Here is a 13160-nt window from a genome sequence, read left to right on the forward strand (position 1 = left end):
TTGGATGATCGTAAATAACAGGTAATAAGAAAATAGCGCTATTCTCATATATGCTATGATGCAGTAGGAAACTGTCAACAACACTACTTCTTGCTTACAATATGGGGAATATTATTACACAGTGTAAGGCAATGTGGGACATTGATATTAACATTATAGCCTCTCATATCTGTAATTATTATGCCTCATTTAGCTAGGGCCTGTAGCAATGTGCTGTACATTATGCATGAGAGGTATTTGCGTTTGCCTGGGTTTGCAGCTATAACGTTCAACCTGAGCGTGTGGTGGCTGATATAGGCCGGGGAACGCTCCTGGGTAGGCATCGGAATATTACAATGCAGTGCTATACGGTCCCCTGGGGTCTCCCAGGCTTAAGTCCCTCCTTAGGATTGCCTGCAGAGAGCTGATCGTTTTCCCGGTGAGGTGTAGCGTGCTGCGGCCGGCCTTTTTGTCGTGGACCCAGGTATGCAGTGACCTTTCGATTCTTCAGCCGATGCCTCGCTGGGGCTGTGCTGGTACCTGCCACGGTTGCCTCTTCTGTCGCAGTTCAATACGGTGGGACTTTGGACACGATGGATGTCGCTTGGGTGAGTCAGTAGACTGGGGTAGAGTTTCCCTTATAGTAGAGGGAGCCTGAGGTATGCCCATGCTGCGTCTTGTTTGAGTTTGTGTGTGCTGTTTGGCCCATCTCTGGGGCTTGGGGTCTTGAGCTGTGGCGTCCGAGGTACCCGGCCCTGTTTTCCGCCGTATTGAGTTTCGGTTTTGTTTCCGTCTGGAGGCCTTTTTGCTTTTACGAGGGGGGTTTCCTTGCAGGTGGCGCCGGGTAGTCGGGCGGATCCACGCTGCTACTGCTCTTCTCGCCAGCCTATAGTACCCTCCGCGGTCAATATGCTTGGTCCAAAGGTGGGTGCACAGCCGTTCGAAAAACTCCAGGGTATGCCTGGGTGGCGCAGCAAGTGTATGCAGAGTCACAGGCCGTGTTCGGCCCTGTCGGTTTCGCTTGGTGGTAGGCGTTTGTTCATGCAGTGGTGTGGGGGTAATCGTCCCCTGCGAGGACCGGGATATCCCCCGCCGGTCCAGAGGGGGGGGGGCAGCAAGGCTGTAAAGGGTTCTCGCTTGCGGGCGCTTCCCGTGCCGGGGGATCGGCCGACTCCCCCGGGCACCGGGTCCTGCTCCGGTGTAGGCCGCATGGCCGGTATGGGTTTTTCCGTGGAGCTCCGTTGTCGGACAGGCACCCGTTTGTGCATCGGGTTGTGGTGCATCTTTTCCCGGTCGCCTTTTGCTGCTATCTCTGTTAGTTTGGTCGTTAGCAGCTCAATTATGCCCGGAGCTGTAGGAGCTCTCAGAATGTACGGCCGGCCATCTTGGCTGTCAGGCCCCGCCCCCCGAAAAATCTCTGTTGTGAGTTAAACCTCCAGTTCCATCAAGCTAGGTTGCATTGCACATTGTTTAATATTGCCCAACACTATGTGATTTTATCAACCAATCATTCATACACCTCTACTTGATGCAAAAGTATCTGCAGAAAAAATAACTAGAAAAACAGCTCACCTTTTCTTTTTCTAATCCGCACTCTGGATAAAAGACAGAGAGTGTGTACTCATAACCACAACGTGCCAAGTGATCAGCTACCAAGCTGTTGGAAGCTCTGTGTATTAGAGATTCCTTGTTAAGATTTTCAGACAAAAAGCTCTGTGCTCCGCTGAAAGCTTGATGTTTCAGTTCATGGATAAGATGGTTTCGGAGTTGTGACTAACAAAGATAAAATGGTATGGCATTTTAGTATGAGACATCATAACAACAAAGATTAATGGAAATGCTCCAGCACACATCCAGAAGCAAATAACTTAAGCACAGCTATATCAGTGGACAAAATGTATTGTTTCCCAGTACAGAAGATTTTCAGATTTTGTAACCGCTTTACAATTAAAACTGTGCCTTTATGAACATTGCTGTAATGATGATATACATTCGGAATTCAAACATTTTGCCATTTCAAATAGTTACAGTATTTCCCCAAGAGCAGTTAAACACGTGGATTAAAACAAAAAATGAAAAAAAAAACAATATAATTGTTAGTGTTACATGGTTTCTTTGATAAAGCTGGTAACCTAAAAGAGTCTGTCTAAGCACCATAATAACCTATTAGTCATTGCATAGATCATGGTGTGAGGAGACCCCCAATCACTGTGCCACTGAACACAATAGCTTATAACTGCAGCTATATGACTGTTCTTCTGATATGGATGGAATAGATTGAAATTTTGCTTCTTCCTTACTGTGTAATATCTGTTTAACATGTACGCAACTACAAGAGACAGGGAATCCTGCCCTAGCTCTGGAGAAAGGCTGAACCATGGCTTAGCAGCTCAGAAGACTGCTGGATGCAGTGCTATTCACAAAACTGTTACCAGGGACCAGGATGGATGGATAGCCAAGAAACAAGTCTTCAGCAATAATGACAGCAGTTGTAACTCAGAATCTTTGGAGGTTAACACATAGGATTTGGCAGCTCCTCCTGGATGCCTGGGATATGAAGGTTGGCGACAATGAACTCTGGGATAAGTACCTGCTCTATACAACAAAACAGGACAACAGAGAACCCAAGAGTTGGGCTATATAAACAGGGAACTCAAAGCTGTCGACATCGCTAAAGCCAGTCATAGCAAAAGTAACGTCAAGGGGACATACCACTAGGCTTGGTAATATAAATTTACCAGGTGCCCTGTGATGACATTTATCCACATATGCGTTGCCTTCATAGCGCAATATTATATAACATAAAAGAACATACCTTGAGTGAATCCAAAATACCCTTTTCTTTAAATGTCTGGTATAACCTTTTACGCATTTCCTCTTGGGAAAGAGCTTTCAACTCTCTGTCAGACATTTTATCGGAGAGGCTGAAACATGTAATACAAAGAAAGTAAATTACAATAAACACAGCAGCAACTGAGAACTTGGCAAATAAAATTCTTAACATTTAGTAAGAAATCTCAAAATGACACACTATTAGCCTACGCACAGAAACCTTGTATTGCGTGTTGGCATTGCAGGGCAGACTTGGTATAACTCAAACAAAGGTAAAATTATAATTCTTTATGGTTTAGTCATTCTAACAGACCCTGCTCAATAAACACCCACTCCCCCCATCACCTCTGTCTCTTTTAACCCCTTAAGGACCAAACTTCTGGAATAAAAGGGAATCATGACATGTCACACATGTCATGTGTCCTTAAGGGTTTAATCCTGAGTTTTCTCACAAATTTTGATTTCCTGCTTTCTTATGCAATCCCTTCCAATCTCTCTTTATCCCATGACATGATCAGTATCTGCGTATATATTATATAATACTTAATAGTTGCAAAGTATGTTACTAAATATACATATATATTTTTTTATGTATTAATGTATGTATAATATACTTACTGCATAGCATGTTACCATATATACATTTATAATAGAATAACTGCACAGCACGTTACTAATATATATGAATAATGTACTATGTGTTATATTGATAATACACTATGTTGTATATTGATAATACACCATGTTATATTGATAATACCCCATGTGTTATATTGATTATACACTATGTGTTATATGAATAATACACTATGTGTTATATTGATAATATTATACACCATGTGTTATATTGATAATATACTATGTTATATTGATTATATACTATGTGTTCCTATAGAATCCCTTATGAATCTACCTCTGTATCAGCCAACGGTCACTCACAATGTAAACACATTCCTGGCTCCACAGGCGGATGCTCAGCCACCAGCAAAGCAGCCAATCACATCCAACGGGAGACAACAACAGCCAATCCCATTGCAGACCGACGGCCAATCACAGGCAATGCCGTCGTTGCCTAGAGCGACACTTCCGTATTCCAAAGCCTCGCCGTAGAACTCAACGGAAGAATGCCGAGTCCTAAACACTAGAGACATCCCATAGCATCGTATCCGACGGATTTTGGTCTTCAGGAAAATGACTGCCTCTCCATAAGTGAATGCTGAGTGTTATAGCCTGTTCGAACTGTCACTATCACTATCACAGGTAAGGGAGCCGTCAGTATACCAATCTGTCAGTATTTATTCTATATTGGAGTGAGCCGAGTGTGATCCAGGTTCTGTGACATGTTCTGATGTTGTAATTTGGACTGGTGATAGGTGGGGACTGTGTACCATGTCGGTGCTGGGAGGGGAAGTCACTGGCTAGACCTAGATTAATAATAATAATAGCAATAACTCTCCCTACCAATACTGACACGGCCAATGGGTATATCTGTCCTGTGGGGAAATACTGCTATTGGAAGTTTAGTGACATTTTAGCCCCTCACCCCAATACTCGTCATTTATACAGAATAACTGCTTATTTAAACTAAACCTGCCTTGGTGACTATAGTGCCCCATGACATTTTCCAGTGGGGAGGACGAAGCTCTTCTGACCTGAAATTTGGAGATGGAGTCAGTGATGCAGTTAGTGTCACTAATGATATTGTACAGGGCTGCAGAATTTGTTGGAGCTTTATAAATAATAATAAATAAATATGACCATTTGTAAAGTTCCCTCCCAACACCATATGACTTGACTCAGTCTGGTTTGCTTGGACTGTTTGCAAGTAATGTAGCGCACATTAAAGGGACACTATAGTCACCCAGACCACTTCAGCTCAATGAAGTAGTCTGGGTGCCAGGTCCCTCTAGGGTTAACCCTGCCTGATGTAAACATAGCAGTTTCTGATAAACTGCTATGTTTACATCTGGGGTTAAGCCAGCCACTACAGGCGCATCGGCAATGATTGGGGCATATTATGCCTCAATCATGCAGAGCGTCCATAGGAAAGAATTGAAAAAAGCTTTCCTACAGAACCTTTGAATGCGCGTGCGGCACGGGAGGAGAGGTAAGGGAGCCCGGCGGGGGAAAAGGGACACTTGGCACTGTAGCTGCGACATTTCATTTAAGTGGTTACTGTGTCTGGAGTCCCCTGGCACAGTCCCTTCATTAGATGTTAAAACCATGTTTAATACTAAATGAGAGACCACAGCTTCCCATCCCCTCTGTGCTGCTTGAGCTAATGAGGAAGCATAAACTGGAGTTGCAGTGGGTTGATGTGATTGTATGAGAGTGTCAACTCACCACTTTAGCCTAACACAGCCACAAATGCTGGTATGGCTAGAAGTAAGTGTGTCATTTCTGCCTTAGTCATACGTCCAGTGAGGGCTGGACTGTGGGTAGCCAGGGATCCAAATTCAGTATTAAAATGCTTGAAAATGGTTTGATTGAGATATAGTGCTAGTGAACTCCAAGTACTATAACCAATTCATTGAGATAACATGGTTATAGTGCCTTTTAAATTTTGGTGATATGACAAGTCCTGTCCAGCAATTACTTTTTTGAGTTATGGTCCTTTAAATGCTTAAAGGGACACTATAGTCACCAGAACAATTACAGCTTATTGCATTTGATCTGGTTAGTAGAATCATTACCTTTAGGCTTTTTGCTGTAAACACTGTTTTTTCCAAGAAAATGCAGTGTTTACATTACAGCCTAGTGATAACTTCATCGGCCACTCATTAGATAGCTGTTCGAGATCCTTCCTGGGTCATGGCTGCCTAAAATGCATCCAAACATTCAGTATTTCCTCCCTCTGAATGCAGACACTGTACTTTCCTCATAGAGATTCATTGATTCAATTCATCTCTATGAGGAGATGCTGACTGGCCAGGGCTGTGTTTGAATCATGCTGGCTCTGGCCCTGATCTGCCTCTTTGTCAGTCTCAGCCAATCCTATGGGGAAGCATTGTGATTGGATCAGGCCACCACTTCTGATGATGTCAGCAGACAGCTTTTTTTTTTTGTATTTTTTTTTTTTTTTTAGGCAAACAGCATGCAGAGTTACATCTTCTGGTTTGAGTACAGTAAGATTTTGCTATATTTATAGAAGCATGAGGGGCCCAGGGGGGCTAGATTATGGTTTTAACACTACAGGGTCAGGAATACATGTTTGTGTTCCTGACCCTGTAGTGATCCTTTTAATGTAGTTGTTCTGGTGAGTATAGTCAGTCCTTGCAGGCCTTTTAATCTAAACACTGCCTATTTAGAAAAAAAGTCACTGTTTACATTGCTGACAAGGGACACTTCCAAGTGGCCACTCCTCAGATGGATGCATAAAAGGCAGCACTGCCGTTCAGCATCTCCACGTTCTGCATGGAGACGCTGAATGATCCCCATAGAGATTCATTGCATCTCTATGGGGAGATGCTGATTGGCTAGGGTGGTGTTTTCCCCCTCCCCACCTCCTTGACTGGTATAATCAGAATTGACCATCACAGCATTGTGATTGGCTAACATCATTAATTCTGATGACGTCATCCAAGGAGGTGGATTGGGGGCAGGGCCAGCACATGAGGAACTGCGTGGCACTGAAAATAAGATAAGTTTTCTTATTAGTTAAGGGGGAGGCCTGGGAACCTACAGGTGTAGCGCAGTGATGGAGAAATTATAAGTAAACTACCTTTTTACTCCACATGGGGGTGGGGGGGCTCCAACCTAAATATTTATTCAAGCACTATGATGTTAGGAATACATGTTTGTAATGTTTATTTTCTTACTTAGGTGTTTTTTGGTCTTGATTACCATGTCTGGCAGTTTCTATTTCGTGATTGTGGGTCATCATGATAATCCAGTGTTTGAGATGGAATTTCTTCCACCAGGAAAAACAGAATCTAAGGTATCTGCCTTTTAAAATCTTTGTTATTGTGTTGTTTCTTTGCATCTTCTCTATCCTTACACTAAATAAGGGGGGATAGAGGGGGAAGAATCACCAGGTCATCTATGTTTCTATTCACACTTAAAGGGACACTATAGTCACCAGAACAACTACAGCTTAATGTAGTTGTTCTGGTGAGTATAATCATTGCCTTCAGGCATTTTTATGTCAACACTGCCTTTTGTTTGGCCTTGCCGATTGGATTGGCTAAAAATCAGCAATTATGTCACCAAGGGGGCGGAGCTAGCGCTGGAGGAACTGCACGGGGCTGAAAATAATAAGGTGAGTTTTAATTGCTTTTAAGAGGGCTAAGGAGGGACAAACAACCTAAAGTGTGGATTAAACACTAAAGGGTCAGGAATGCATGTTTGTGTTCCTGATCCTATAGTGTTCCTTTAAGTGACTAACCCTGTTTGTATTGCTTTTGGAATTAAGACTTCACATAGATAATACCTTACATCAGGGTTCAACAAATCGCAGATCACAATAGCGAATAGGAATTTTGTCCTGGTGCCTGGGTTTTTGGCTGGCTGAGGGAGAATGGAGGTTGGCGGCGAGGGAGCTGTAATCTTCCTGTTCTGCTCCCTCGCACGTCTTGTTGTAAAGCCAGGAGCCTGGATATGACATCACACCGGTATCACTAAACGGTGCGCAAGGGAGCACAGCTAGAAGAGCTTGAAGATTGCAGGATCATAGTAGCTCCATTACACTGTGGTCAAAGCATTCACTCCAGCTCTCCCAAAGGTAGGGAAACTGTGTGGACATAAGTTAAAATAAAACAAATAACAATAATTTGTGAGTGTGTCTGTTTATGTGACCGGCCATAGGAAAGCATATTGCGCATCTATGGTAACGCGCTGCACCAATCAGCATTTCCTCATAGAGATCCATGAGGTGCTGAACGTAGGTCCATGCACTGGACTAGGAAGCACCTCTTGTGGCTGTCTAAATGAGCTGCTACTAGGCAGCAATGGAAAACAAGGCAGTGTTTACTTTGAAATGCCCGCAGCTGTAGTGGTTCTGGTGACTATAGTGTCCCTTTAAAATTTGTATTTGTGTCTTAAAAATAAAACTTTGTTCGTTGAAGAGAAGAAGAAAAAAACGTTTCTAACTTTTTTACTTGGATCCTAGGTTCAAAACATATTTATCAAGCCCTGCTTTACATTCTTCAAGTAAAATCATCTATTTAAATTTAGCATATACACAGGATTGTTGGGAGTTGAAATTTAATTGCAAATTGTAGACCAAAGTATTCAAACCGAATAGCTGATTTGGAGAATAATTCCGTTTTGGCTATTTTTATTTCACTACAATTCACACATTATATTTCAAACTATAGAAATGATCCCTGAAAGTATAGTCTTCACACATTATATTTCAATAAGTTTCACTCTGCACTGACCTGCTGACTGTAGGTCACCATCATCATCTGGCAAGTTGCTGCCCATTTTCCAAGTATGTCTATTTCCTTACAGCATTCTGACCGCTGATGGCTGTCATGTGAAGAATGGAGAAGTGGGAACATTCGATAATCCTGGGAGATAACTAGGTCTCCATAAGTTATATTGTTTGAAAACATGATCTGTCCTTGTTTAATAACAGGCAGATAACATGTGCATATACCATTCTATATAGTTTTATAGTGAATTGGTATTGTGCAAAATGCTAAAGGCCTTTGGAAATCATCATATAGGGTCCTCCAAGAAGGCAGACACTCTTTGCCATTATAGTAGAATAAAATGAAAAAAGGTCCAGGCACTGGTTGGTTTAAAATAGGCACTTTATTAGAACCACTTGCTGTGGTTCTAATAAAGTGGCTATTTTGAACCAAGGACCCTTTTTTTTTTTTTCCTTTATTCTACTACATTGGGGATCTGGTGTTTGGTTCTGGTACAGCTAAAGCACCCTGGCTCAGACTGATGGGGGTGAGTGCAGTTCCATACACAATCTATAACTCTTTGTCATTATGTGTTCATTATACTGCTTAATAAATATTTTGGAAAAACAAATGGTGTCAACATCCATTACATTGTACCTTAATATAGTAGCAGATCTCTATTTCTAATTGTATGTGCCTTATTTTCTCCTCATTTGTTATAAACTGGTGATGTAAACAGTTTGCTTTTTATGTTTTGTCCTTTAGGATGACCATCGCCACTTGAATCAGTTTATAGCTCATGCTGCCCTTGACCTGGTAGATGAGAACATGTGGCTTTCTAACAACATGTACCTCAAGACTGTGGACAAATTCAATGAATGGTTTGTCTCTGCATTTGTAACTGCTGGTCATATCCTTTTTATTCTACCTAGGGTTAATACCATTATTTAAATGACATCATCCACTGGTAATCAAACTGTTCATGCTGAATGGCATTATGTCTGTATGCGGTATCTTCTTACCATTTATTTGGTAAAACTGTGCATTGTCGCTATCTAAGTATTACACAGGGACCAGCTCTGTTAATAAACTGAACGGATATTTAAGTGGATAATGCTGATTCAAAGACCCAAACGAGGAATTGGAGCCCTAATCTCAAGCGATGAGAATTAATTGCATGTGTCTGAATTAAGGGCACTATAAGCACCATGACAGATTGTTCAAGTGGTTATGGTGCAAAGAGTCTTTTGGTTCTCTCTACTAATCAAAGATTTGCTTCTCAAATGCCGTTTGGCCAACATGGAATTAAACTTTCATATTAGCCGGTCCAACTGTGGTTGGGAGTGGTAGACTAAACTATTCTCAGTACTAATGCCACCCAGAGCTGTAGGGGCTAATGTGAAAATTCACTTCAACATGCGCAGAAGCAGACCAGCAATTTTGTTTCAAACTAAAGAAACTGGGTGGACAGAACCCACAGATTTGTGCCAAAATCACTGCAATGACATCTGTTGTTTTTTAGTGCTTAGAATAGCCCATTTTACCAAATCATTGCAGACCGCCACTGCGCAGTCAAAAGGGTCCTTGAAGTGTGTTTATGACCTTACAATGTACAAATAGCCTTAAGGAAACTATAAGGTAGAAACACCCATTATTTTATTAATGCATTTTGTAGGTCTATGGTTCCCGGTCTTCAAATTAATTTTCCACGGCTTATTTTCTTATTTTTTCCCTTCTGCAGTAGAAGCATACTTCTAGACAAATAACAGTAGACCATATGGTGATTTTTTTAGTGAACCTTCTATTACTGAGCAGCCTCCCTAGTGCCTGGTTGTACATACACATCCACTGGGAGATGTCCATGTATCATGCAAAGTTTGTTACTCCACATCCTGTTTACAAGTTATAAGATCTACTCTTCCTGTTTCTCTGTGTTAATTTTTCTTTCCATTGATGTCAGTGAAATATTGTTCCAACGTGCAGTTTCCTTAACATTTCTACATATGAGATTTATCATGCTCCATGATGTGCGCCAAGAAGATGGTATTAAAAATTTCTTTAATGAGGCATATGATTTATACATCAAGGTAAGCTATAATAATGTAGGCTATGTAACAGGCTGTATTTAGAGCTGTAATGTTACTTGATATCTATAATGTAAATTACATAAAGACCACTATAGGCACCCAGACCACTTCAAGCTCAATAGAGGGGTCTGGGTGCCAGGTCCAGCTAGGATTAACCCTTTCTTCTATAAACACAGCAGTTTCAGAGAAACTGCTGTGTTTACATTAGGGTTAATCCAGCCTCTAGTGGTTGTCTCATTGACAGCCGCTAGAGGCGCTTCCGCGCTTCTCACTGTGATTTTGACGGTGGGGGCACCGTCAGGGCACTATGGTGCCAGGAAAACGAGTGGTCCTTTAATTTCTGAATTCTAATTGCCTCTCATTTAATATGCGTGTTATTCACTTTGGTTGGCAATGGAAATTGCCATTCAGGTATCCAAATAAGTAAATTCGATTAGACCTGAAAATGCAAATACAGTTCAGAACAATTTTTTTGTATTTTCTTTAAAAAAAATATATAAATTATAATGTCTGATTTTCTTGCAAATTATGTTTGTATATTTATCATACACTGAAATAACATTGCAATTCTGGGTTTGGCCATTTAAAAAGCAGATTCTTATATTCTTGCTTATCTTGTGGGATTGTCAAGTTTGTTAAACTGCCCCACCATGAATTCGCCCATGCAGCAGCCTCCTTTAATGTGCTACTCTGGTCAAGATTAAATTGGTACACTTAGTATTTACACTATTCATGCAAGATCCCCTGTACCCCATATTAATAATTAACCTTCCCCCCACGGTGTCACATTTTCATATACTGCTCCTAGCACATGATGCTATAGGAACACTTCAAGCAACATAACCACTACAACCTGCTGTAGTGGTTATGGAGCTAGAAGTACTCTGAGTAAGTTGTTGAAGTGTTTAAGAACGGTTTAACAACTTACCTGGGTTTTCTTAGGCACCCACAAACATATGCTTAGTACTAGACTCTCCTGTTAGGATAATCTAGGTAGCTCCACCTTACTGTATAGAGCCACACAATGTTGAATAGTTCCAGTTGAGCTTGGCCTATTTTAGGCAAGACACAAAGCTTCAATAGCAGTAGAAAGGAGTGCCCTGGCATCAGGGAACCCATGTAAATTGTCAAAAATATCTTAAACAATTTGACAAATGACTAATGATGCTAGGACACTTCCTGCACCATAACCATTACTGTGGGCTGTAGTGGTTAGGCTGCTTGGAGTGTTCCTTTTTAACATTTGTGTTTAATATGATCAAAGTTTATTTGGAGAACAATACAACTCAGTGATAACATATTGAAGTTATCTGAAAAGCAAAATTCTCTAAATCGGCTTTCAGTTCAACTTCTTTGGCCTAAAATTTGAAATTCAGAGTGAATTTAAAATGCAAGGTTAAAAAGTTTCCAAATAGAAACATTCTCTAAGTCATCTATGCTTCGAGTGAAGCTACTCTTGGTCTTAAACCTGAAATTTACTTAGATTTTTTACTTTTTATTGAATAATCCTGTACATTTCTCATTTATGTGACACTAACCGATAAACTAGGTTTTTTTTTTTGTTTTTTTTTTCCCTCAAGTTTGCCATGAATCCATTCTATGAAACCAACTCTCCAATTAGGTCTACGGCCTTTGATCGGAAGATACAATTTCTTGGCAAAAAGCATCTGCTCAGCTGAATAAAGAGCCGCGCTGTGGAGCATCCATCTGAAATCATTTATTCTGATGCTTTGTGCTATAGTGATGTTGTACATAAACCTATATGTATATAAACAGCTTGATTGCAATTTTTCAGCACATATTGCTGATGTAAATATCAGAATAGTGACAGTGTAGATCAAGTACTTACTGCTCTTTAACATAAACCTCTACATAGTTTAAAAAAATCTTTTAACCCCTTAAGGACACATGACATGTGTGACATGTCGTGATTCCCTTTTATTCCAGAAGTTTGGTCCTTAAGGGGTTAAAGCATGCTTATTTAAATTGTATAAAGTCTTCTGCTTAATGTATGCCATCCCAAACTATACCCATCATATGCATGCATTTGTTATACATATGTAGTTTCTCTGAATGTTTACAGAAATCAAAATCAGTTTATGCATACCATTGTTACATACAATAATTGGACAAAAATAAAGACGGCCTAGGTTTTAAGAGCTTCTTTGGTTGAGTTTTTTTTTTTTTTTAAAGAATTGTCTCTTAAAAGAATATTTGTTCCTAACTCGGTAGCCTGTCCCTAGTTCTGTCATAAAATGTGATTAAGTTGGGGCGGAGCCAGCTCTCAATCGACCGCAGCCCAATAAGGCCCAAAATCAACTGCAAAAAAACACCCTAGCAGACAGCCTAACACTCCTCCACCGATGGGGAGAAAAACTAAAACCACGCCCGGATCGCCCGCAGTTCACGGCCGATATAGGCGACCTAATAAAGGCCTCATGGTGCGGCGGCACCCAACATGGCGGCTGACTTTGAAGATTATTCTGAGAGTTCGGACGACACATCCCTCCACTGCCCTGAGACATTGGGCTACAAGGGACCTCCCAAACCTAAGCAACAGACGATGGGTTTCCCAGTTACCAAGGAGATACTTACCTCTCTCCTGACCGACTTACGCCAGTCGCTCTCCACGGAGATCTCCCAGGTAAGGGAGGATGTTAAGGGGTTCACTGATCGCCTCTCAGCAGTGAAGCAAACCACTCAGGCACAGACAGTATAAATGACAGAGCTACAGAATCAGGTCAAAGACCTCTCCTCAGCTCACATTACACTCACCCACCAACTAGCAGCTATGGAAGACAAAAGGAGGTGGAAGCATATTAAAATCAGAGGCCTCTCAGACGCAATATCCCCAGCTGAGCTTCCCCATCTCCTAAGACTGCTTTTCACAGCCCTCCTGTCCCTCAAA

The 13160-nt window shown here is 41.3% G+C and overlaps 2 protein-coding genes across 2 annotated transcripts in view; one reads left to right on the top strand and one right to left on the bottom strand.

Annotated features, from left to right (window-relative positions):
• Positions 1 to 3762, bottom strand: part of OFD1 (OFD1 centriole and centriolar satellite protein) — an 85467-nt gene extending 81705 nt beyond the window's left edge. Inside the window, exons 1-3 of the mRNA XM_063457742.1 lie at positions 3725 to 3762; positions 2795 to 2903; positions 1552 to 1752 (exon numbers count right to left, since the gene is read on the bottom strand). Coding sequence (XP_063313812.1) covers positions 1552 to 1752; positions 2795 to 2890 — 297 coding nt within the window. The 5' untranslated portion in view covers positions 2891 to 2903; positions 3725 to 3762. The remainder of the gene's footprint in view (positions 1 to 1551; positions 1753 to 2794; positions 2904 to 3724) is intronic.
• A 216-nt stretch (positions 3763 to 3978) lies between these two features.
• Positions 3979 to 12140, top strand: TRAPPC2 (trafficking protein particle complex subunit 2). The gene is made up of 5 exons (XM_063444613.1): positions 3979 to 4071; positions 6634 to 6748; positions 8931 to 9074; positions 10166 to 10252; positions 11833 to 12140. The coding sequence occupies exons 1-5, from the start codon at positions 4025 to 4027 to the stop codon at positions 11929 to 11931; spliced, it is 492 nt and encodes a 163-aa protein (XP_063300683.1). The 5' UTR covers positions 3979 to 4024; the 3' UTR covers positions 11932 to 12140.
• The last annotated feature ends 1020 nt before the right edge of the window (positions 12141 to 13160 follow it).

The sequence above is a fragment of the Pelobates fuscus genome, chromosome 1 (genome assembly GCF_036172605.1).
Source record: "Pelobates fuscus isolate aPelFus1 chromosome 1, aPelFus1.pri, whole genome shotgun sequence".
Classification (NCBI taxonomy): domain Eukaryota; kingdom Metazoa; phylum Chordata; class Amphibia; order Anura; family Pelobatidae; genus Pelobates; species Pelobates fuscus.

Bases quoted from the DNA above. Each gene is read 5' to 3' on its own strand.
- TRAPPC2 (XM_063444613.1), top strand. From the start codon at position 4,025: ATGCTGAGTGTTATAGCCTGTTCGAACTGTCACTATCACTATCACAG. The intron at 4,072-6,633 runs GTAAGGGAGCCG...TTTCTTACTTAG, and splicing joins TGTCACTATCACTATCACAG to GTGTTTTTTGGTCTTGATTA. The intron at 9,075-10,165 runs CATATCCTTTTT...TTAACATTTCTA, and splicing joins CTGCATTTGTAACTGCTGGT to CATATGAGATTTATCATGCT.